Source organism: Lepisma saccharinum, chromosome 30 (genome assembly GCF_977018435.1).
Source record: "Lepisma saccharinum chromosome 30, izLepSacc3.1, whole genome shotgun sequence".
Lineage (NCBI taxonomy): Eukaryota > Metazoa > Arthropoda > Insecta > Zygentoma > Lepismatidae > Lepisma > Lepisma saccharinum.
In genome coordinates, this window is record NC_139258.1 from 24,974,765 (window position 1) to 25,001,234 (window position 26,470).

Consider the following 26,470-nt stretch of genomic DNA (forward strand, 5'->3'; position numbering starts at 1 on the left):
GATATGCTAACAACTCAGCCACGAAAGTCGACTTCAGGGGGAGATCAACGGACCCGCTCAATACCCTTCTTCCCACACCTATGATTTCATATTTCATGTATGAACTGTAGGCTAGCTCTTCTTTTTTCCGACTAACAACAATCTCTTTTTTGTAAATTTTGTTATATCGTCATGCGTTCCAAAAATGTTTAAAAATTTAAAAGCAGGGTGGATAAAAAACATTAGCTTTATCTTAAAAATCTTAAACAATTTTATTTAAATCGGATTGTTTTGATTTAAATCGATCTTTAAAAAAAACACGCTTAAAATTGCGTGTATGGTTTTTTGGCGTCATACACATAGATATACGTTTTTTTATAGAAAGGTTTTTTTTTAGTAAACGGTCCTGCAAAATGTTTTAACAGATTAATTAAGGCAAATATAAAAATAGTGTAAATATACAGGGTGGCGCAAAAGTCAGTTTACCCAAAAAACACATTGATAATAGTATAATAATAGTGTCTGTGCTTCTTCTGCTAAGTAATATTTTGTGTATAAACTTGAATTTAGGTATGGGTAAACTGACATTTTCGCCACCCTGTATACATATTTTTTCTGTTTCTGATACTGTATACATCAATCTACTATGGAAACGTTTGTTGAGTGTGTTAATGAATCTATAATAATTTCAGCAAAATATTCCAGTGAAAATAAAACATTCTGGGTGTACTCTATAATAATTATAACTCAATATATTTGTATAGTTTTTGTAGCTGAATTTTGCTGTATTTAAATGATAGTTTGCAAAATATCAGCTGCCATGTTTATTTACAGTTTAATGATAATGATGCTATTTACGGTTTAACATGATTAGTATTTTGTATATCATTCTACATCAAATGTTTGCTATTTTTCCTATAAAAAGTATTGAAACTTTAATGAAGAGAAATTTTAGTGTGCTCACAGTTTACATATTACATTTACTTTCGTATGAGCTTCACCCCATCAGTACATATTTTGTTTCGTTTCTTTTCTTTCCTTATGGCCATTAAATCATTACGAGATTAATGTACTTTCACTAAAAGTGAACATGATTCTATAAATTATTTATTTTAAATCTTTATTTAAATCAATCCACCTTGTTTAAAAGTAATCCAAGATTTCCTTTCATAAGAAAAGTTAAAGAGAAAGTAATTTGAAAAGAACTGTTTAGCATTTCCAGTGTTCTATTATATCGATTTAAGCCAATTCATGTAGTAAAACAATTACTAAGTTATGCCGAAATATCATTCGCTGTCATCTTGAGCATCGAACTGCTTACGCATGTAACACTCTCAATGGTCTGGAATGTTATTACACATCTCCTCATTAGGTCGTATCAAATATATACATGTGGCTTTCTTTCTTATTATGCACATGTTTTTCATTTTTCTAGGAGCGGAAAATAGGCAACTTGATATGCAGACACCAGAATCGAAGAATGGACCAGGAAACGAAGGAAGAGGTATCATAATTCTATGTTTCAAGCTTGGCTAACAATTTCAAAATTTGTAAATACATTGAATCATTTCATATTATTTTCAAATTAAAATTTCACCTTTACTACTGTATCGTACTATTCACTATTAACATACAAGTAAATGTATTCTTGAAATTTTGAATATACTCTCTTAAAATTCATTTTAGCCAGATAAATAAGTATATTCTCACCTTAAGTAAAATGGTATACTACAGTTTGAAGTAATACTTTCAAGAAATAAGATGATAATACTGGCTAATAATCTAGTCTTACAGTGAATGGTATATTCAACTAAGTGTTGGTTACTGACACCGTTATCTAAAACCTTTTACAGATACAGATGTTCTCTACTCAACTACAGAACAGAAAAATGCAGGTTACAGCTTACGGGTTTTTCCCTGTTGATTATACATTACTTTATTCGGTAAGTTCATAGTTGCATGCTGCTATGAAATTTTGTTAGGGTGCCAAAATATGCCTACGGCAAAAATATATAGAATACAGTATATAATTGACGATGTGGCCTTACGCTGTAATCTCGTATTCGGAATTGATTGATTTATTTGATTTATTTCATCGCTTATTTTTCTGCCACTTTTGGCTAATCGCAAAGACGTGGATGAGTGAAGATATGATGAAATTGATGAAGGGACATTCACAAATAACACCCATGCCCAGACCGGGATTCGAATCCAGGACACCTGGCGACTTAGTACGATGTGCTGGCCCACTCCACCACGGAGGCCGGCATCTGGTATTCGGAATTCTATTTTTCATAGTAAGAATGTCAGTTTAGTAATATAAACTTAATGTATTTGATTTCGCTACGTAATCTCCAAATGTTTCTAATATCTGAATATTCATAGATGCTGAATATTTTAATTGATTGATTGAATGATTGATTTAGTTTATTTTACTTCGCGTTTTGTGCCTCATGGCTAATTTGCGAAGATAGGAATGAGTGATGAAATTATGAAATTGATGAATGGACATTCATAACAACCAAGCTAGAGCGGGATTCGAACCCGGGACCCTCGGCGTCGCAGCGCAATTCTGTATATTTTAAGTAACTATGTTTGACATTCTATTATATTTAGTTACACATTACTGAAAATATTTCTACATAAATATTATTAGAATATTTACATCACAAGGGACTTCGAAATGCAGCAGAAAACAAGTTTTCAGAATTCTTATTAAGAAGCTGTACAAAAAGGTTAGTAGAGGTTGAATACGATAACGTCAATCGCTGCATGGGTGGTCTTTAATTTGCACGTACTTAGAACTTATTTGCACGGGTTTTAATTAATTCGCATGTACTTAGAATTCATTTGCATGTACTTAGAATACTTTACATTTATGTATTTGCATGTTTATAACTTTTTATGAATATATAATTATTTATTTTATGAAAAATATGTATATAGAAGGTAATTAGAGGTACTAAACGCTATGCATATGGTTTTATATTCATTACTGCAAAGTATGTAATGTATAAAATGTTAATATTAATGTTTATAGTATTGAAAATAAGAGTTTATGGTTTATGAACCGCTATGAACGGTGGTAATGGGTGTAGGTACAGGTCCAATTACGATTGGGGACGGTCCCGGTACTCGAACCCGCGATATGTAATGTTATTAATTAGTACTATGCAATAATTGCATTATATTATGAAACACGATGGTGCAACACGCCAGACAGAATACTGTCTCAGAATTTCGACTCCGCTCTGATGCCAGACAGAGAGAATGAATTAATATTCTGCGCAGGTAGAGAAGAAAGGAATTTTGGGGAAGCGCGCTCAAGGTCAAATGACGTCACAACGTCAGAACAAAGAACGAACCTGATTGACCAATCAGAGATCGCGTCGGTAGGTTTTCAGAACCGGTTTTTTCAAGGTTAACCAGTACGCAATAACAGGGGAAAGCTATGCAATACTGTAGGGCAGGGAGGGATTCAACCAGACAACAAAGAATGTCTGAGAATACGCAGCAAGGGTCAAATCTCTGAAGCTATGCGTCGCTTGTAGAACTGGTTTCCGCCGCCAATTAATATTCCGCTCAGGGTTGCCCCAAGGCACAGGACGCTTTAGCGCAGGGTCTTTTTATCTGTACTATGAAGAAGGGAGAGCTATCAGGTACGGGGCCTACAGTTTTCACCATTTGCTTTTATCACGGGGTAACGAACCTAGGACCCTTTGATTATTGATTTAGGTAGTAAATGTATGTTACTGTGTGCTATTTAACTTAATTTTGAGTTTATTTTCTACCAAACTTTGACTTTATGTCAAACATTTTCACAGCTTATCCTTATTTTTACAAAAATAACACTATTTGTACTATTCAGGCAACATTTTTTATTAAATTTTGGACTCGCAAAGACATTTTTTCAACTTTTTAGTTTATTATTTTACAATTTTATATTAATTTTTTACCAAAATAACAGTATTTGTACTATTCACACAACATTTTTTATTAAATTTTGGACTCGCAAAGATATTTTTACAACTTTTTAACTTATTATTTTACAATTTTATGTTAATTTTTTACCAAAATAACACTATTTGTACTATTCAGGCAACATTTTTTATTAAATTTTGGACTCAAAGACATTTTTTCAACTTTTAACTTATTATTTTACAACTTTATATTAATTTTTTTACCAAAATAACACTATTTGTACTAATCAGGCAATATTTTTTATTAAATTTTGGACTCACAAAGACATTTTTTCAACTTTTAACTTATTATTTTACAACTTTATGTTAATTTTTACCAAAATAACACTATTTGTACTATTCAGGCAACATTTTTTTATTAAATTTTGTATTTACAAAGATTTTTTCAACTTTTAATTTATTATTTTACAAGTTTATGCCTATTTTTTACTCAAATAACACAATTCTATCTGTTCAGGAAAGACTTTTAGTTACATTTTCGACACACAAAGTGTGTGTTCTCAACTTCTATCTGTTTATTTCACAAGTTTAGGCTTATTATTACCAAAATAACACAATTCAATCTGTTCAGGAAAGACTTTTAGTTATATTTTCGACACACAGAGTGTGTGATCTCAATTTCTATCTGTTTATTTCACAAGTTTAGGCTTATTATTACCAAAATAACACAATTCAATCTGTTCAGGAAAGACTTTTAGTCGCATTTTCGACACACAGAGTGTGTGATCTCAATTTCTATCTGTTTATTTCACAAGTTTATACCTATTTTTAACCAAAATAACACTATTTGTACTATTCAGGCAACATTTTTAGTCGCATTTTCGACACACAGAGTGTGTGATCTCAACTTCTATCTGTTTATTTCACAAGTTTAGGCTTATTATTACCAAAATAATACAATTCAATCTGTTCAGGAAAGACTTTTAGTCGCATTTTCGACACACAAAGTGTGTGTTCTCAACTTCTATCTGTTTATTTCACAAGTTTAGGCTTATTATTACTCAAATAACACTATTTATACTATTCAGGAAAGAATTTTAGTTACATTTTCGACACACAAAGTGTGTGTTCTCAACTTTTATTTGTTTATTTTACAAGTTTAGCCTAATATTTACTCAAATGACACTATTTATATTATTCAGGCACCATTTTTATTACATTTTGGACTCTCAAAGACACACACACACACACACACACACACACACACACAGATATATTTTCCAAGTTTACAGGATTATTCTCTAGTTTACTCAAATAACACAATTTAGATGTGTTTTGAATTATATTTTGTACACATGAAGTGTGTTTCGTCAAGTTTTACCCTTTTATTTTACAAGTTTAGGCTTAATATTACTCAAATAACACAATTTAATCCAGTCAGGAAGGATTTGTTATTATATTTTGGATGCACAAAGAGAGGTTTTCAACTTTTTTACTGATTTTTTGCAGGGTATGTATTAATTTGTATTTATTTTGTTTTGTATCATATATACATTTACAAATTTTTAACTTAGAGTTTAGTATTTATTTAAATCTTTTCAAAAACACTAAAGAAAAAGTACTTTTAGCTAAAATGTAAGCCACAGAATATATTATTATTATTATTATTATTATTATTATTATTATTAGGGTTTACTGATCTCCACTATGCTATTTTTGGTTCTGTATTTCTATATGTATTTATTTAGGTCAGGTTACGCCTGCTACGTAGGAAAGTTTGTTTATTTTAGAGTTTGCTGAGTATTTTGTTACTCTTATACTAGGTAAAGTTTTCTAAATATATCAGGTAGGGCTCCATCCATATATTTTTGTTTTTGCTGTTTGGAGATGATGCGATCAGCATCACTCTCCATCTGCTTTTTATTTTATGTACCCAATATTATTTTGAGGCTTAGTGAATTCTAGAGCCTATTTATGCAGGAGAGAGGGCTTGAAAATTTTGATTTCAGATAACCCACAACTATTTGTCAGAGTATTTTAAAGGATATTTTATATTTATTATGTGCCACTAGAGTATCTAAGCTTGCTTAATTTTTATGTCTGTAACGCTGTTATTGTATTTCTAGCTAAGGCTTACTGGATAAAGTACACGAAATGTTTATCATTTCAACTATTTGCTTTTATACGAAGCCAAATTTTTAGTGTAACGAAAATTATTGTGTGTCTATAAAGACTGAAATCCCTTTCCCGATGGGTCCATAACTGGACGCTTACGAACATTGTTTCTTTTATTTTAAAAAATATAACCATTTATCAATATATTGACAATTCACAGGACAAGACGAAGTTCACAGACGACTGACTATATGGATCATAGGTCCACTTTCCAAACTTTTTTACTATTCTAGAAGAATTATTTAGCTTTATAGCTTTTTTCAAGGTATTTTTGAAGTATTACTGGCTTCTTTGGGTGCATCAACACTTGGGTTATTTCCATTTGGTTTATTATACGAGGTTTATTTTTTACTCTAAGATCAATATATGTCTCCGAGGACTAAAATACATTTATTGAAGCTAAAAGCTTAGGCTGTAACTAGGGACTTAGCATGTATATCGACAATTTATAGGACAACACGAACCTTACAAAGGATTATAGGTGACGTACGACCACACGTCAGAGCTTTGTTAATCTGCAAGAAGCAGTTGCAACTAATGCTATGAGGATATAATGTTAATTTTTCATTGTTTCACAAGGAGGCTATTTTTTACACAACCAATATTTGCTTTTTCAAGTAACTACATGTACCAGAAGCACACATGCCAACACTAACTAGATTTTGATTTATACTATCTCAGGTGCTAAATGTATCAAGAACACTGATTGTATATATTTTTGAGAATCCAACTATATCAGGATTTTTCTATGTAAGTATATTTTTATTGACTGGCTTATTTAACAGATCAAACAGAAAGACGGCAAAATTCACTAAATGTAGGTGATTGCATGAAAATAACTAGATCAAGGGGTGACCAACAGTGAGCTGAATGTATATATAGAGGGTTGCGCTCTATTATTCTCACCTTCGCTGGATTGGCGAAGGAACGCACTTGTGGGCGGTAGAACCTGAACGGGCTCCACCATGGCATCGGAGACTCGAAGCAGATGTTTTGGAGGATGAACCCAAGTAGGGTCATAGGCGCTACGACCAATTTGGTCATTGCTTTTTATATGAGGAACCAATTTGGCCCACTCCCAAAATTAACTTAGATTGCTTATAACTTATGAAATTTGAAGTCTGCACAAGATCCGATGACAAAATCTAAAATTGTAACAACCCTGCCAGGGACTTGAACCCTGGACAGATAGGTTAAAAGCCTAGCGCTATACAAACTAAGCTACCTGCATTTTTAAAAAGTTAGTTATGTTAAGAAATATATTGAAACACCTGAGAACACTTTTGGTCTGGTTCGACAGAGAAGGAGACAACATTTCCAAATTTTTACAGACTGGGTGTATTTTTCCACTATAGAGGTCTTCACTATATGTAATTCGAAACGCTAAAGTTCAGCTAGCTTCCAAAATCCAAAATTGAGGTAAAGATTGTGTTTGGCGAGACTAACAAGTTACAATTATATCCAGTTATGGACAAATAAAGCTAAAACTCTCAGATTTACTGTACTACCCAAGTTTTAGTAACATTTTCCTTCACTATAGTACTAATACCAAAGAAATAGGTATATTTTATTTATAATTTGACAAAATGTACTAGTATTTAATTCACAAAGTTAGGTAAAAAAACAGTATTTTAAAAAAAATATTGTTGCTGCCTTCAAATTTTATGTTATTTAGCCACTAACAACTGGTTTACACTGTTTGACATCCTTTAAATAGCAAAAGAAGGAATTATTTGTTTAGTATTTTACTACTTTATATTTATTTAAGAAAACAATTGTACAGTTTAACTTAATTTTTAACAAATTGTTACTAATTTATATATCAAAGTTATGTTATTTAGAGTGTTTGAAGGCGTATAAAGTTAATATTTGTACTTATCAGTTCAACTAACAATTATATTTTACACACAAAAGATACAGTTAAATTACTTGAATCAGAGAATAATATTTTACAGTAATTGATTCATTCAGCACTAGTCAGTACTTTTATGCATCAGAAAGTTTTTTTAATTTTCTATTATGCATGCTATTTTGGGCTATTCTTAAAATGTATTTCTAGGGCAAACTGGTTTAATTTTCTGCTTATAATGCAAAGTTGACAGTTTTCGCACAATGCATTGTACATTTGTTATATTCTCTACGTACAATCCAAATATTATGCTTATTTAATGTATAACTAACTAACTCTCTAGCCTTCTTAAACCCGAATGTTCATGGGTGCAGCAACACATGCCTCTCATCTGTTCCTGTCCTAAGCAAGATCTATATACTCCTTTCCTTCCCTACCAATTTCCTTTAGGTCCATCTCTACATTATCCCTCCATCTTTGTTTTGGTTTTCCTATTGGTCTTTTACCATCAGGTTTCCCAACAAGAATCCTGTATATTTTTTTTCCTTTCCCATTTGTACCACATGATCTACACACCTAAGTCTTCTTGATTTCATTATTCTAATAATATCTGGACATGAATACAAATTATGTACTTCTAAATTATGTAATCTTGTCCACGCATCTGCCTCCTCATCTGTTTTAGGCCCAAATATTTTCCTAAGGATTATATTTTCAAATACTCTCAATTTATGTTCCTTTTTCAATGTAAGGGACCAGGTTTATTTAACTTTTATTTTTTGTAATTAACAAAAATTAAAAGCTTATACTGTAGTTATTATATCTTTTTATATCAGCTTATTTTGAAATCAATATTATTAGATATAGTCTTTGATTTATAACTATATTGCTTTTTTTATCAATTTATCTAAGAGTACACACAGACAAACATATGTGTACACACTTTTATGTACATAGATATGCCTTTTTTTCAATATTTTAGTATGAAGATTGCACTTTAGCTATTTAAGCAAGGGTAGGAAAGGTAGGATTTCTGAGAATTTGTTGCAGGATTTTGTTGTCCAAGTATAGATGAGAACTGAGCTGGGAGACTGTTTTGAACCTTTTCATGATAGTTTGCATGTGAACTGTATGCAAATTGACCACTATTGACTGTGCATGCTTCTAAGTTTTGATGTTATTTTACGTCAACCCTGTGAGACTGTAGAGAGTTTTCCCTTTTCAAGTAGTTTTTACTGATTGTATTTGTATATGTTTTGGGGAGTTAGCAGTTTTATGTTATGAGGCAGTTTATTATAGAATATTTTTACCTGATGGTATGATATATTGAGTGTCTGCTGTTTTACTTGTAATTATTTTTCTTTTTGTGTTGTGTATTTGACTATATTTTGTCCAAGTTCGTAGTATTTAGAATAATTGTTATTGACTTGTAGATGTAGGGAGTAATAATCCTTTGCAAGATGCCCTATACTTTAGTCTGAACATTATTCTTAGTGTTCACTTTTGAAGCCTTAGTATTCTGGTAGTATTATTAATGTAGAGGTAAATTAGGCTAAAATGTAGGCATTTTTCTGATACATTATACTCACTTAGTTGTTTCAGCAGGTAGAAGTTGCATGATGGTTTACTGCTGATGATGTTAATTTGCTCTTCTTATGTACTACGTATGATGTAGCTTACTTGAGTAATTGGAATTTTCTACTGAAAAAAGGATTGCTTGTCTATTTTATTCCTATGTTGTTGAGTTTGTCCATAAGCAAGCCATGTTTTTACTCTATCCTATGCCTTGGAAGAATCTAGATATATTGTGTTTGCAGTTTTATGTTTCTCTAAGGTTTCAGCTATGTAGTTTTTTAAACTGTGCTATGGGTGTGACTATTGATTTCTCTTTCTAGATGCCATGTTGGTTTCTGTGTATTCCTCTTGCTGCTTGAATTTGACTTAGGTTGTTTGCTTTTTTCCTTTGATCTTTATTTGTTTATTTGTTCAGTATTTTTTATTTTTTAATATTCTTTTACATAAAAAAATCAAAGTACATTGTTAAAGTCAAAGTGTGTTAAAATTCAATTTTTCAAAGTTAAAATTTTAAAAATACAATTTTCTAAAATCAAAAGTTATAATAGTATATTTTTGTTAGGAGAAGTTTTTGTACTAGAGCAAATTATTTTTTTGTTAATGTAAAATTTGTTAGTTAATGTAAAATTAAAGTAATTAAACATCAATTTTTCAAAGTTAAAGTTTTAAAAATACAATTTTCTAAAATTAAAAGTTATAATAGTACATTTTTGTTAGTAGAAGTTTTTTTTACTAGAGTAAATTATTTTGTTGTTAAAGTAAAATATGTTAGTTAATGTAAAATTAAAATAATTAAAATTCAAAAAAATAAAAAATACTGAACAAATAAACAAATAAAGATCAAAGGAAAAAAGCAAACAACCTAAGTCAAATTCAAGCAGCAAGAGGAATACACAGAAACCAACATGGCATCTAGAAAGAGAAATCAATAGTCACACCCATAGCACAGTTTAAAAAACTACATAGCTGAAACCTTAGAGAAACATAAAACTGCAAACACAATATATCTAGATTCTTCCAAGGCATAGGATAGAGTAAAAACATGGCTTGCTTATGGACAAACTCAACAACATAGGAATAAAATAGACAAGCAATCCTTTTTTCAGTAGAAAATTCCAATTACTCAAGTAAGCTACATCATACGTAGTACATAAGAAGAGCAAATTAACATCATCAGCAGTAAACCATCATGCAACTTCTACCTGCTGAAACAACTAAGTGAGTATAATGTATCAGAAAAATGCCTACATTTTAGCCTAATTTACCTCTACATTAATAATACTACCAGAATACTAAGGCTTCAAAAGTGAACACTAAGAATAATGTTCAGACTAAAGTATAGGGCATCTTGCAAAGGATTATTACTCCCTACATCTACAAGTCAATAACAATTATTCTAAATACTACGAACTTGGACAAAATATAGTCAAATACACAACACAAAAAGAAAAATAATTACAAGTAAAACAGCAGACACTCAATATATCATACCATCAGGTAAAAATATTCTATAATAAACTGCCTCATAACATAAAACTGCTAACTCCCCAAAACATATACAAATACAATCAGTAAAAACTACTTGAAAAGGGAAAACTCTCTACAGTCTCACAGGGTTGACGTAAAATAACATCAAAACTTAGAAGCATGCACAGTCAATAGTGGTCAATTTGCATACAGTTCACATGCAAACTATCATGAAAAGGTTCAAAACAGTCTCCCAGCTCAGTTCTCATCTATACTTGGACAACAAAATCCTGCAACAAATTCTCAGAAATCCTACCTTTCCTACCCTTGCTTAAATAGCTAAAGTGCAATCTTCATACTAAAATATTGAAAAAAAGGCATATCTATGTACATAAAAGTGTGTACACATATGTTTGTCTGGGCCTCCCCGATGGCGCAGTGGTAGCGTCGTCGCCTTGTAATCAAGGGGTCCCGGGTTCGATACCCGGTGGAGGCACAAGTGGTTCGGATCCCACTTTAAACTGTAGGTCCAGTCCCGATTAGCCTTACTGTGCATAAAGTGGACTTAAAACAACATATCAATCAATCAATCAAAACACATATGTTTGTCTGTGTGTACTCTTAGATAAATTGATAAAAAAAGCAATATAGTTATAAATCAAAGACTATATCTAATAATATTGATTTCAAAATAAGCTGATATAAAAAGATATAATAACTACAGTATAAGCTTTTAATTTTTGTTAATTACAAAAAATAAAAGTTAAATAAACCTGGTCCCTTACATTGAAAAAGGAACATAAATTGAGAGTATTTGAAAATATAATCCTTAGGAAAATATTTGGGCCTAAAACAGATGAGGAGGCAGATGCGTGGACAAGATTACATAATTTAGAAGTACATAATTTGTATTCATGTCCAGATATTATTAGAATAATGAAATCAAGAAGACTTAGGTGTGTAGATCATGTGGTACAAATGGGAAAGGAAAAAAAATATACAGGATTCTTGTTGGGAAACCTGATGGTAAAAGACCAATAGGAAAACCAAAACAAAGATGGAGGGATAATGTAGAGATGGACCTAAAGGAAATTGGTAGGGAAGGAAAGGAGTATATAGATCTTGCTTAGGACAGGAACAGATGAGAGGCATGTGTTGCTGCACCCATGAACATTCGGGTTTAAGAAGGCTAGAGAGTTAGTTAGTTATACATTAAATAAGCATAATATTTGGATTGTACGTAGAGAATATAACAAATGTACAATGCATTGTGCGAAAACTGTCAACTTTGCATTATAAGCAGAAAATTAAACCAGTTTGCCCTAGAAATACATTTTAAGAATAGCCCAAAATAGCATGCATAATAGAAAATTAAAAAAACTTTCTGATGCATAAAAGTACTGACTAGTGCTGAATGAATCAATTACTGTAAAATATTATTCTCTGATTCAAGTAATTTAACTGTATCTTTTGTGTGTAAAATATAATTGTTAGTTGAACTGATAAGTACAAATATTAACTTTATACGCCTTCAAACACTCTAAATAACATAACTTTGATATATAAATTAGTAACAATTTGTTAAAAATTAAGTTAAACTGTACAATTGTTTTCTTAAATAAATATAAAGTAGTAAAATACTAAACAAATAATTCCTTCTTTTGCTATTTAAAGGATGTCAAACAGTGTAAACCAGTTGTTAGTGGCTAAATAACATAAAATTTGAAGGCAGCAACAATATTTTTTTTAAAATACTGTTTTTTTACCTAACTTTGTGAATTAAATACTAGTACATTTTGTCAAATTATAAATAAAATATACCTATTTCTTTGGTATTAGTACTATAGTGAAGGAAAATGTTACTAAAACTTGGGTAGTACAGTAAATCTGAGAGTTTTAGCTTTATTTGTCCATAACTGGATATAATTGTAACTTGTTAGTCTCGCCAAACACAATCTTTACCTCAATTTTGGATTTTGGAAGCTAGCTGAACTTTAGCGTTTCGAATTACATATAGTGAAGACCTCTATAGTGGAAAAATACACCCAGTCTGTAAAAATTTGGAAATGTTGTCTCCTTCTCTGTCGAACCAGACCAAAAGTGTTCTCAGGTGTTTCAATATATTTCTTAACATAACTAACTTTTTAAAAATGCAGGTAGCTTAGTTTGTATAGCGCTAGGCTTTTAACCTATCTGTCCAGGGTTCAAGTCCCTGGCAGGGTTGTTACAATTTTAGATTTTGTCATCGGATCTTGTGCAGACTTCAAATTTCATAAGTTATAAGCAATCTAAGTTAATTTTGGGAGTGGGCCAAATTGGTTCCTCATATAAAAAGCAATGACCAAATTGGTCGTAGCGCCTATGACCCTACTTGGGTTCATCCTCCAAAACATCTGCTTCGAGTCTCCGATGCCATGGTGGAGCCCGTTCAGGTTCTACCGCCCACAAGTGCGTTCCTTCGCCAATCCAGCGAAGGTGAGAATAATAGAGCGCAACCCTCTATATATACATTCAGCTCACTGTTGGTCACCCCTTGATCTAGTTATTTTCATGCAATCACCTACATTTAGTGAATTTTGCCGTCTTTCTGTTTGATCTGTTAAATAAGCCAGTCAATAAAAATATACTTACATAGAAAAATCCTGATATAGTTGGATTCTCAAAAATATATACAATCAGTGTTCTTGATACATTTAGCACCTGAGATAGTATAAATCAAAATCTAGTTAGTGTTGGCATGTGTGCTTCTGGTACATGTAGTTACTTGAAAAAGCAAATATTGGTTGTGTAAAAAATAGCCTCCTTGTGAAACAATGAAAAATTAACATTATATCCTCATAGCATTAGTTGCAACTGCTTCTTGCAGATTAACAAAGCTCTGACGTGTGGTCGTACGTCACCTATAATCCTTTGTAAGGTTCGTGTTGTCCTATAAATTGTCGATATACATGCTAAGTCCCTAGTTACAGCCTAAGCTTTTAGCTTCAATAAATGTATTTTAGTCCTCGGAGACATATATTGATCTTAGAGTAAAAAATAAACCTCGTATAATAAACCAAATGGAAATAACCCAAGTGTTGATGCACCCAAAGAAGCCAGTAATACTTCAAAAATACCTTGAAAAAAGCTATAAAGCTAAATAATTCTTCTAGAATAGTAAAAAAGTTTGGAAAGTGGACCTATGATCCATATAGTCAGTCGTCTGTGAACTTCGTCTTGTCCTGTGAATTGTCAATATATTGATAAATGGTTATATTTTTTAAAATAAAAGAAACAATGTTCGTAAGCGTCCAGTTATGGACCCATCGGGAAAGGGATTTCAGTCTTTATAGACACACAATAATTTTCGTTACACTAAAAATTTGGCTTCGTATAAAAGCAAATAGTTGAAATGATAAACATTTCGTGTACTTTATCCAGTAAGCCTTAGCTAGAAATACAATAACAGCGTTACAGACATAAAAATTAAGCAAGCTTAGATACTCTAGTGGCACATAATAAATATAAAATATCCTTTAAAATACTCTGACAAATAGTTGTGGGTTATCTGAAATCAAAATTTTCAAGCCCTCTCTCCTGCATAAATAGGCTCTAGAATTCACTAAGCCTCAAAATAATATTGGGTACATAAAATAAAAAGCAGATGGAGAGTGATGCTGATCGCATCATCTCCAAACAGCAAAAACAAAAATATATGGATGGAGCCCTACCTGATATATTTAGAAAACTTTACCTAGTATAAGAGTAACAAAATACTCAGCAAACTCTAAAATAAACAAACTTTCCTACGTAGCAGGCGTAACCTGACCTAAATAAATACATATAGAAATACAGAACCAAAAATAGCATAGTGGAGATCAGTAAACCCTAATAATAATAATAATAATAATAATAATAATAATAATATATTCTGTGGCTTACATTTTAGCTAAAAGTACTTTTTCTTTAGTGTTTTTGAAAAGATTTAAATAAATACTAAACTCTAAGTTAAAAATTTGTAAATGTATATATGATACAAAACAAAATAAATACAAATTAATACATACCCTGCAAAAAATCAGTAAAAAAGTTGAAAACCTCTCTTTGTGCATCCAAAATATAATAACAAATCCTTCCTGACTGGATTAAATTGTGTTATTTGAGTAATATTAAGCCTAAACTTGTAAAATAAAAGGGTAAAACTTGACGAAACACACTTCATGTGTACAAAATATAATTCAAAACACATCTAAATTGTGTTATTTGAGTAAACTAGAGAATAATCCTGTAAACTTGGAAAATATATCTGTGTGTGTGTGTGTGTGTGTGTGTGTGTGTGTGTCTTTGAGAGTCCAAAATGTAATAAAAATGGTGCCTGAATAATATAAATAGTGTCATTTGAGTAAATATTAGGCTAAACTTGTAAAATAAACAAATAAAAGTTGAGAACACACACTTTGTGTGTCGAAAATGTAACTAAAATTCTTTCCTGAATAGTATAAATAGTGTTATTTGAGTAATAATAAGCCTAAACTTGTGAAATAAACAGATAGAAGTTGAGAACACACACTTTGTGTGTCGAAAATGCGACTAAAAGTCTTTCCTGAACAGATTGAATTGTATTATTTTGGTAATAATAAGCCTAAACTTGTGAAATAAACAGATAGAAGTTGAGATCACACACTCTGTGTGTCGAAAATGCGACTAAAAATGTTGCCTGAATAGTACAAATAGTGTTATTTTGGTTAAAAATAGGTATAAACTTGTGAAATAAACAGATAGAAATTGAGATCACACACTCTGTGTGTCGAAAATGCGACTAAAAGTCTTTCCTGAACAGATTGAATTGTGTTATTTTGGTAATAATAAGCCTAAACTTGTGAAATAAACAGATAGAAATTGAGATCACACACTCTGTGTGTCGAAAATATAACTAAAAGTCTTTCCTGAACAGATTGAATTGTGTTATTTTGGTAATAATAAGCCTAAACTTGTGAAATAAACAGATAGAAGTTGAGAACACACACTTTGTGTGTCGAAAATGTAACTAAAAGTCTTTCCTGAACAGATAGAATTGTGTTATTTGAGTAAAAAATAGGCATAAACTTGTAAAATAATAAATTAAAAGTTGAAAAAATCTTTGTAAATACAAAATTTAATAAAAAAATGTTGCCTGAATAGTACAAATAGTGTTATTTTGGTAAAAATTAACATAAAGTTGTAAAATAATAAGTTAAAAGTTGAAAAAATGTCTTTGTGAGTCCAAAATTTAATAAAAAATATTGCCTGATTAGTACAAATAGTGTTATTTTGGTAAAAAAATTAATATAAAGTTGTAAAATAATAAGTTAAAAGTTGAAAAAATGTCTTTGAGTCCAAAATTTAATAAAAAATGTTGCCTGAATAGTACAAATAGTGTTATTTTGGTAAAAAATTAACATAAAATTGTAAAATAATAAGTTAAAAAGTTGTAAAAATATCTTTGCGAGTCCAAAATTTAATAAAAAATGTTGTGTGAATAGTACAAATACTGTTATTTTGGTAAAAAATTAATATAAAATTGTAAAATAATAAACTAAAAAGTTGAAAAAATGTCTTTGCGAGTCCAAAATTTAATAAAAAATGTTGCCTGAATAGTACAAATAGTGTTATTTTTGTAAAAATAAGGATAAGCTGTGAAAATGTTTGACATAAAGTCAAAGTTTGGTAGAAAATAAACTCAAAATTAAGTTAAATAGCACACAGTAACATACATTTACTACCTAAATCAATAATCAAAGGGTCCTAGGTTCGTTACCCCGTGATAAAAGCAAATGGTGAAAACTGTAGGCCCCGTACCTGATAGCTCTCCCTTCTTCATAGTACAGATAAAAAGACCCTGCGCTAAAGCGTCCTGTGCCTTGGGGCAACCCTGAGCGGAATATTAATTGGCGGCGGAAACCAGTTCTACAAGCGACGCATAGCTTCAGAGATTTGACCCTTGCTGCGTATTCTCAGACATTCTTTGTTGTCTGGTTGAATCCCTCCCTGCCCTACAGTATTGCATAGCTTTCCCCTGTTATTGCGTACTGGTTAACCTTGAAAAAACCGGTTCTGAAAACCTACCGACGCGATCTCTGATTGGTCAATCAGGTTCGTTCTTTGTTCTGACGTTGTGACGTCATTTGACCTTGAGCGCGCTTCCCCAAAATTCCTTTCTTCTCTACCTGCGCAGAATATTAATTCATTCTCTCTGTCTGGCATCAGAGCGGAGTCGAAATTCTGAGACAGTATTCTGTCTGGCGTGTTGCACCATCGTGTTTCATAATATAATGCAATTATTGCATAGTACTAATTAATAACATTACATATCGCGGGTTCGAGTACCGGGACCGTCCCCAATCGTAATTGGACCTGTACCTACACCCATTACCACCGTTCATAGCGGTTCATAAACCATAAACTCTTATTTTCAATACTATAAACATTAATATTAACATTTTATACATTACATACTTTGCAGTAATGAATATAAAACCATATGCATAGCGTTTAGTACCTCTAATTACCTTCTATATACATATTTTTCATAAAATAAATAATTATATATTCATAAAAAGTTATAAACATGCAAATACATAAATGTAAAGTATTCTAAGTACATGCAAATGAATTCTAAGTACATGCGAATTAATTAAAACCCGTGCAAATAAGTTCTAAGTACGTGCAAATTAAAGACCACCCATGCAGCGATTGACGTTATCGTATTCAACCTCTACTAAGGTTAAAACCAAAGATGAGAAAATATATTAAACAAATTAATAAGGGTGAAGAAGATTTCTCCCGGGACCGGGACTATCAGTAAGTTATTTAGTTGATATATTATGCTGATCAAGTTTCTTAATTGTATTATGAAATATATTCTTAAATAAAGTACAAAATGCACTGATGACGAAAACATATTTATATACGTATATAGGTTGGTCTATATTTAACTCTCGTATTTATTTTGCAGATTGCTGGAGCAGTAACCACATATTTGATCATTTTGATTCAGTTTCAAGTATCAAGCGTTGGAGAGAATCAATGTTGCAACAAAAATTTCACTGTACAATGTGCACAATAAGCATTAGTGACTATATCATTCTGTTACTCCATGCTACACCACAGTATGTAATATCTCTCTTATATGTATTCCGCAGCGACGCCAAGGGTCCCGGGTTCGAATCCCGCTCGGGCTTGGTTGTTTGTGAATGTCCATTCATCAATTTCATCATTTCATCACTCATCCCCATCTTCGCAAATTAGCCAAGAGGCACAAAACGCGAAGTAAAATAAACTAAATCAATCAATCAATCTTATATGTATACCGGTCCCAAAAACCAGAAAACAGATGTTATTTCACTCAATCCAGGATGAAAGTTAGTCTTTTGAAGGCTCATAGCATCGAAACGAAACCTCAACGAACAAACCATAACTAAGAAAAGTTATTCGTCATGTGAAACTTTGTGTGTTGATGATTGATCGATTTGCTTTATTGGGCCTCCACAATGGCGCAGTTCTAGTATCCTCGCCTTGTAATCAAGGGGTCCCGTGTACGATACCGCTTGGCGACACATAGTGGTTCGGATCCCACTTTAAACTGTAGGTCCAGTCCAGATTAGCTTTTCTGTGCATAAAGTGGACTTAAAACAAGAAATCAATCAATCAATCGATTTGCTTTCTTTTACTTCGCTTTTTGTGCCACTTTTGGCTAATTTGGGAAGATGGGGATGATATGATATGATATGATATGATATGATATGATATGATGAAATTGATAAATGGACACTCACAGGCCAGGATTCGAATCCGGGACCCCTGGCGTTGAGCGTTGTCCGTGTTGTATCGGTGTGTTATATACACACAACGTGAATGTTTAAAATTATTTATAAATGTGTGTAAACTGTTATAGAATGACTAGAAACAGGACGATTAAACTCTTTTGATGAAGAACGAGATGTATTCTTATAAAAACACACTCAGTCCCGGTCATCTCTGGAGCAAGGCCGCGCATAGCGGCAGAGAAGGGGATAAATCGTGTAGGCCGAGCGAAGCTGTAGGGAGTCCATAAAGTCCTGCAGGAAACTAAAACTATAAAACTCTATAACATTTTAACTGTTACGTTTAAGAATACAATTTTTCGGGGGTGAGAGGAAGGAAGTTTAAAGTTTTGTTCTGGCCACACTGCTCAATGACGCTTTCACTGGTAATCACGTGACTTAAGATGGCGATCCAGGTTAAGGCACAGTGTGTGCTGTGGTTTGCGGAGATAAAATATTGTGTTTCAGTGCGGAGAAAGTTCCAAACAACGTATGGGAAACCACCCCCAGCAGACACAAGGATGATACGAAAAGTTCAAGGCAACGGGAAATGTGTGGAAGGCCAGGAACGAGTGACGTTGTGATTCAGGCAGTGCAGGATAGAGTAGGGCGGAGTCCACTAAAAACGCTTAAACGGAGATCCTTGGAACTGGGAATATCGTAGTCAACGTTACACAAGATGGTACGCAAGAAGGTGAAGGCCCGGGCCTAGAAGTTAAAATTTGTTCACGAGTTGATAGACGAAGACTGTGACATGAGAATGGAATTTTGTGAATCAGGAGAGATGGATTGGCCCAAGAGGACAAACACTTTGACCTGCAAGATCACCAGACTTGACACCTTGCGAATACTGGCTGCGGGGACATGTAAAAACCGAGGTGTATTCACAGAAACTAGCTAATCTGGACGACCTGAAGGACAGAATAAGTTATGTGATTCTGAATATCCCAGACGAGCACCGCCAGCACACATTTCTCGGTTTCGCAAAAACACGGCAACAGTGTTTGGACGTGATTTGTGCAAGTTATAGAATTTTAGTTTCCTGCAGGACTTTATGGACTCCCTATACGCGCTGCTGCGAAGGCTGGTAAATGCAGTCGCTTTCCCCCTACGCACAATCAGATTCTTTCTCACATGTTCATTGGCGGAGCCGTCTCGCGTCACCACTTGCGCAGAGACTTGTTTTCTTTCGCTTGCTCAAGAGATATCCGGGATAGAGTATTATGCGTTATTTTATACGTAATACGTAATATCCAAGAACTTAAGGCTGAATCACACGTGGCTATATTTCCTGCTGGATATGCTACTTGGACTAGTGGTGTTGCATTTTCTCGCCTGCTAGTTTTCGCCTGACCATACTTGTTGGTAGACTTTAGTCCCCACAAGGCATTGCGCAGAGAAGACGGACGAGCAACTTCAGGAAGAACGTTGTAGGAGAATTGAAACTTCTGCCATTTACTTACAATTACCAAAATTAAAGGTTTAAGAAGAAAGAGCACGGGCTAGAAACTGTCTCGAAAGAAAATATGGTAATCAAGGTGTACTCTCAACATGCTTTTCAATTAACTCGGCGTTCATACATGAGATTCGCAGGATTCATTCATAAAGAATATTTTGTTCAACAAAATATGTCAAACATTCAATAATTGAGACTTTCATATCGGGTAATCACATCTGTCGTGTAAAAATCTCACTGCTTTGGATAAATTCCTAAATATTAATGAACACGAATGCACATAATTTCTGCTACTTTTATAAAATATAGAGCAGTGAACAAAAACAAACAACATTCGGATTCCACAGGCTCCACAGACTCTTGCCAAACTCACAGATTATCTCCACATGACCAAATTAGACATGTTGGAAAATATGTATTGTCCCTTCCCCACTGAAAAAAGTACAACTTGCCAGACCCACCCTCGAAATAATCCTACGGATGTTCATGATTATACTAGAACGAGACATTTGTAAAACACAATACTTATAATCAAAAGAGATGGGCTGATTATGAATCACATAATAATTAGAATATTAAATAAAATGTTCAATCAAAAATTTGATGTCAATTAATTATAAGAGAATACCCAATGAATTAGCACATTGTACTCATAGCATACATTGAACTTAAAATGTGTATCAAATTTGTTGAATTCTAATTAAGGTCACACCTGGTAAGGTAAAGTTCCACGTGCATATAGCATCGTGCCATGAAGGCACATTTAGGGTGATGTGGGGGGGGGGGGTAGCGCCCCATACATTCTCGATCTCGGCCATTGTGGAGGTGATGTGATAAGCACCACGCTCTGGCCACCTTTACCCCAGTTACCTATTGACTTGAGGCTGGGTGAGCCGCTTTATGAGGGGAAAAGGCCGGAAAACTTCCTACCTTAGATCACCCACCCCGAGAATCGAACTCGGGTCTCTCGCGTGGTAGTCAGACACCCTACCGGCTTTTTTTTAATTAAAAGAAAGATCCCTAATCGGCAACCTTCTCCTCACATCATACTCATGTCAATCTCAAATCTCTTTTACATTCAGGATAAACGAACATAAACATCTATATCCGAGCCTGGATTCGAACCCGGAACCCCTGGCGTCGTAGCGCCCTGCGCTAACCACTCCGCCACGGAGGTTGACCCTTCTAAGATACTTGGTCGGGATGAGACCACCGCGGCTCTATTAAGATTCCACCAAGTATGAAAATAATAAATTGAGCAGAAATAAATTGACTAACTTGGTTTATTTTACTTCGCATTTCTGCTACTTTTGTTTAATGATGAAGACAGGGATGAGTGGTGATATAATCAAATTGATGAAGAATTGAAGCAGTGTGATTTTCTTGTAATTTAAATTTTCTTTAATTTGTGAATTCCAAATTGGTTTGTAATATTTATAAGTTTTATTTCCAATTTATCATGGAGTTTAGACACACTTCGAGTATGGTAAAGTTTGGCTTTTGTCAGTGCAGATTTGTGTTTCTCCGGTCAACAGACTACCATTCTATTTTTATCATTTAGAGGATATTTATGGAGGCCAAAGCCCCTTATACTCCTTAAATAAAGCACAACATGAACATGTCAATGCACATAAAGCATTTGATATCTTTCAGGTTATGTTTCCTACAGGAAACGATCAATTTAAGTGAAACGGTATTAATGGATTCCATAACAGCATTTGCATTAGCAGTGGAACAACGAACATGACGATTAATGGAACATGTCACAGATATTTTCTCGACCTTGTAGTAAAAGCTATGGGCAATATATTCTAAATCATTCAAGTAACGGATACATAAGGATACGGACAAAGAAAAACAGAAAGCATGGACGTATGTTATTCAGTTTCTCCAATTGCCTTTTTGTCAAGAATTTTGGGCACATGGCCTTACTCTTTGAAGTTAGAAACTGGATCCAGAATCTATGTAAAGTCCAAAAAATGGACCTTGTACTCTGTCGTGGTACTTGGTTTGTACGTGGGAGTCTGTTTATGGAGACTCATAGCATTCTTCATGAAAAAGAGTATTGCAACGTCAGTTGGAGAACTGGTTTTAAACATGCTTCAACTGATAAATCTAATATCAGGTGTTACACTTGTCATTTTTTCCTTCAAAGTATCGTCACAATTGGTAACATTACTTCACGCCACATACAAAATTGATTTTGTATCTCGCAGATCTAGTGTGTTTTGGAAATGTCTGTTCACCACAATTTCCTTTGCACTGCTGATCACGCTTGCAGTTGGAACAGATTTTATAGAGTACTATGGTGCAGGATCTTGGAGTTTTATTCCGCATTACATTACTGAGTACATACAAATGGTCACAACAGTTCAGTTTTCTACGTTCTGCTTGGTTCTGCAACAAGGATTTATGCAAGTAAACAAGATACTCGCCGAGTACTTGCACAACGTGAAATTATATGTTGAAAGTATTTCTTCGTTTGCTTCTGGAAATAAGATAAACTCAACAAGCAACAGAAATGCAGTGTGGACCTCAAAGTCAGAAAAACACAAGCGTACTTTCGAAGTATTTGCAACTAAAAACACCATCAAGAATTCTAGAAGCAGTTGGGATGATCTTGCATCCTTAGCAGAGGCTCTCAACACTTGCTGTGGTTTTACTCTGCTGGTAGTGGTAACAAGTAGTATCTGTAAGACAGTAGGCTATACATTCGTTCTTCTTCATTACTTCGACATACTCATGGCGTCGCATCTAAGTATGTTTTCGATGTTGTTGTACATTGCTCTGATAATAGGTCATATTCTGATATTGACAATTTCCAGTTCTCAGGTTGCAAAAGAGGTAAGTTAACATTGCCGTTTATGTCATTTATAATTTAGCATTAGGTTTAAAATCTCCTTTATACGTACATGGAAGTACGTTTCTCAATACTTCTTAACGGGAGAGCGGGTGCAATTATTATCTTTTGAACGTCATATGTTATAGGCTTGTACTTAATCAACATCAATAATAATAGCCTCCTCGGTTGCGTAGTGATAACGTCGCCGTCTTGTAATCAAGGGGTTCTGAGTTCTATACACGGTGGAGAGGCATAATGGTTCGGATCGCACTTCAAACTGTAGGTTTAGTCCCGTTTAGCTTATCACCGTATATCCTTGACTACAGCCCTGATGCACCGAAAATAAAAGGTTATTTCTTTCTGTCCAAGGGATTTTCGTCCCTTGCTCTACTGTAATGGACATCTAGTAAGACCCATTCAACTCTCAGCTCATATGTACATACAGTACAATTCCAACTAGTAGTCCCACACCACGGAGCTTGGGGGGGGGGGGAAACTCAAGGTTAGAAATCAATTAATGTTTAGTTTGTGTTATGGAGCATTCAACAGAAGCTATTAAACGAAAACTATTCGAAAACTACTGTATGTTAGCAAACTTAAAATGAATAACAAATCCTTTCGCCTTACAAATTTCACCTTGATCACTGTATTATGCCCTTGCACACTGTCAAGGACAGATCCAACTAGAAGAATTAGATGGTATTTTCTCTGGTATGAGGTGCTGGATAAATTACTACGTTTATTGTTTTACACCCATAATAGCCTACGTAAAGGGCATGGCTAGGGCCCCCTAAATGCTAGCTCACCCCGGCGCTTCGGCGTTTTGAGGTTTATGGATCCGTCACTGGTCTCATATTCATTCCTTAGATCACACGCGAATCTCCTTGCCGGGTTTCATCATGCATATTCAACTGTTTCTTCCAAAAGTGCACGGTCTGATGACGTCAAGTTGAATATCATCCATTGTTTTATTATCGACATTCATATACGCATAGCTCATTAGCAAACTCGAACGTCACAGCATGTACATTATCTCAAGAGTGACACTTTTGGTATAACACTATCAATTGTTTCTACATTATTAATACCATCGACTCGGACCAATCGATGCTCATTAGTTCGGTAGCTGTATTGTCTGAAACTACGAAGTATCTACTTTTGTATGTTAATCCTGCAGTGTTGCTAATCGGTGGTATACATTCATACATACATACATTCCTTCGCACATTTTCTGGGTTGAGCTGACGGCAGTGAAAATGAAGACTCAGCATTTCGATTTAGGTTCTTCTTTATCACCAATTTTACACATAACCTTGATCACTGGTTTATGTCCTTGCACACTCTCAAGGAGAGATCCAACTAACAGAATTTCAAAGTCCATGAGGTGGTTCACTTATAGTGTCATCTTATTTAGTTCTTTTACGGTTTTATGCTTCTGGAGATTGGTTAATAGTTTCATTGATTTAAATAATGTAGTAAACCTTAATTCTTTGTTTGAGCCCGGTGTCTTTATAGTCGAGATGTTGTCCCTCATAGGTGGAGTTTTGGTAGCTGCTTCTTCTCTTAATGAAGGTTTTAAGATGACGGACATATTAAACAGGATCATAAAGGTCGACAGAAAGCTAGTTGAAAAACAATCTAACTATAAGGTGTTTAGGAAGTGTCTTATGATGGTAATATCTTTCACAACACTAGCAATTGTGATATCATGCTTGGACTGGGTACGGTTAGGCATCAGAATCTATGTTTACATTCCATTCCACATTTGTGAATTCCTGCATATTTGTGTAGATGTTCAGTTTTCAGCAACAATGTGTGCGATTCTGGAAAGATACTCTCAACTGAATATTCAAGTAGTTAGGCTCATGAAGATTCTTCCCAGACATGTTGAAGTGTGCACAGTTTCAAATGTGCAGTCAACAAGCTCAAACGGTAATGAACTGTCATGCAGGTTCTTAACGCAGAAGTACAGGAACGATTTACAAAATCTCAGGATCGGTTTCTTTCAGCTTGCTGATGCAGGAGATCTTTTGAGTTCAACGTTTGGTTTCCGGTTGCTGGTGACAATAACAATTAGCTTCTGCAAAATTGTTTTCGCCGTCTTCTGCTTTGTGTACGCTTTAGAATATCACACCAATTCGGTAATCTTCATACTTGGTATTTCGATTTACATTGCATCTCCTCTGTCACGAATTGCTCTGCTGATATATTGCAGTACTTCTGTTGCAAGTGAGGTAAGTTACTAATTAATTCTATGAAACCCTTTCTCTATAACGGTGCGTTTCAAATCGTTTCTTCCATGATTTTATAATGCACATCATATACACTCATGCACACACGCCTGTTTCGAAGTTTGGAAACACTAAATAACATTTAATAAAACACTAAAAGTGGTGTAAAATAACACATTATAAATTTAACGTTTTCTTCCTCTAAGATTTTTTTTGATTCTTTGTGTGAAGAAGACCCTGTTAGAGCGGGACCCTGTCGTAGTATGATCGAGTATTCATGTTATTTGTTATCGGTTATTGTATGTCAGCCAGTGATGTGCCGTACACTATAAGTTTACGTCTACATACATTGTCTACACGTAATCTACGCGTAGATTACATTGGGTTGTAGTTTACATAGACTACGTAGACAATCTAAAGTGCATTAAAATTAATTTTCAAGGCTTTCACGAAAGGAAAGTGACATTTTCAACTATATTGGTTAACTAACGAACTGAAAAGAATACTATTTACAACAAAATTTCTCTTCTCTTCTATTATCAACTAAGGAAGATGATAAATAGCTTGCAAGAAAAACAACAGATGGCAGTCGTGAGGCAAGAGTGGTCTTTTCCCCATAAAACACTAGAATATTTCCTATATTATGTTTATTCCTAGGTGAGAAATTGTTCGAATTTGGAAGAAAGAGTATGAAAATTTCTCTTCACACATCAGCATTTGCTATTATGGTTGACGAAACTTGTGACATATCCATCCGTGGACAATTAATATTCTGCATTAGAACCGTGAATAAAAATTTTGATATTTTTGAGGAATTCGTGGGCTTTTATGATATTCCAAACTCTGAGGCCAAAACTTAAAAAAGGGAGAGAATGAGTAATTCATTAATTTATTTCAGTGATCAGAGCCCCCCCCCAATAATTTTGACAAGTCGGCGCCCCTGCATACTAGTGACGTTTGTGTGTCTTTTATTCTCATTCTATTTTAATTTTTTTTTTATTGGTTTTTAAACATTTCAATCTTACAACGTGTTTGAAATCAAAACAAGTTCATCGCATGTATCATAAGGAAACAAGGAGCAAGGTGTTTCGTTGTGGCTTCACACTCCCTTCGTTCCAGCAGCATGTGACTCCTACCGACATCTATCGGTCTCAGG

At 33.7% G+C, this 26,470-nt stretch overlaps 2 protein-coding genes across 2 annotated transcripts in view; one reads left to right on the top strand and one right to left on the bottom strand.

Moving 5' to 3' along the window:
- LOC145981795 (putative gustatory receptor 2a) overlaps positions 1 to 26,470 on the bottom strand; it is a 362,953-nt gene that overhangs the window by 326,307 nt on the left and 10,176 nt on the right. The window lies entirely within an intron of this gene.
- LOC145981976 (putative gustatory receptor 28b) lies at positions 1,419 to 18,664 on the top strand. The gene is made up of 3 exons (XM_083115488.1): positions 1,419 to 1,483; positions 1,833 to 1,922; positions 17,939 to 18,664. Exons 1-3 carry the CDS (start codon positions 1,460 to 1,462, stop codon positions 18,047 to 18,049), a joined length of 225 nt encoding a protein of 74 aa, XP_082971614.1. The 5' UTR covers positions 1,419 to 1,459; the 3' UTR covers positions 18,050 to 18,664.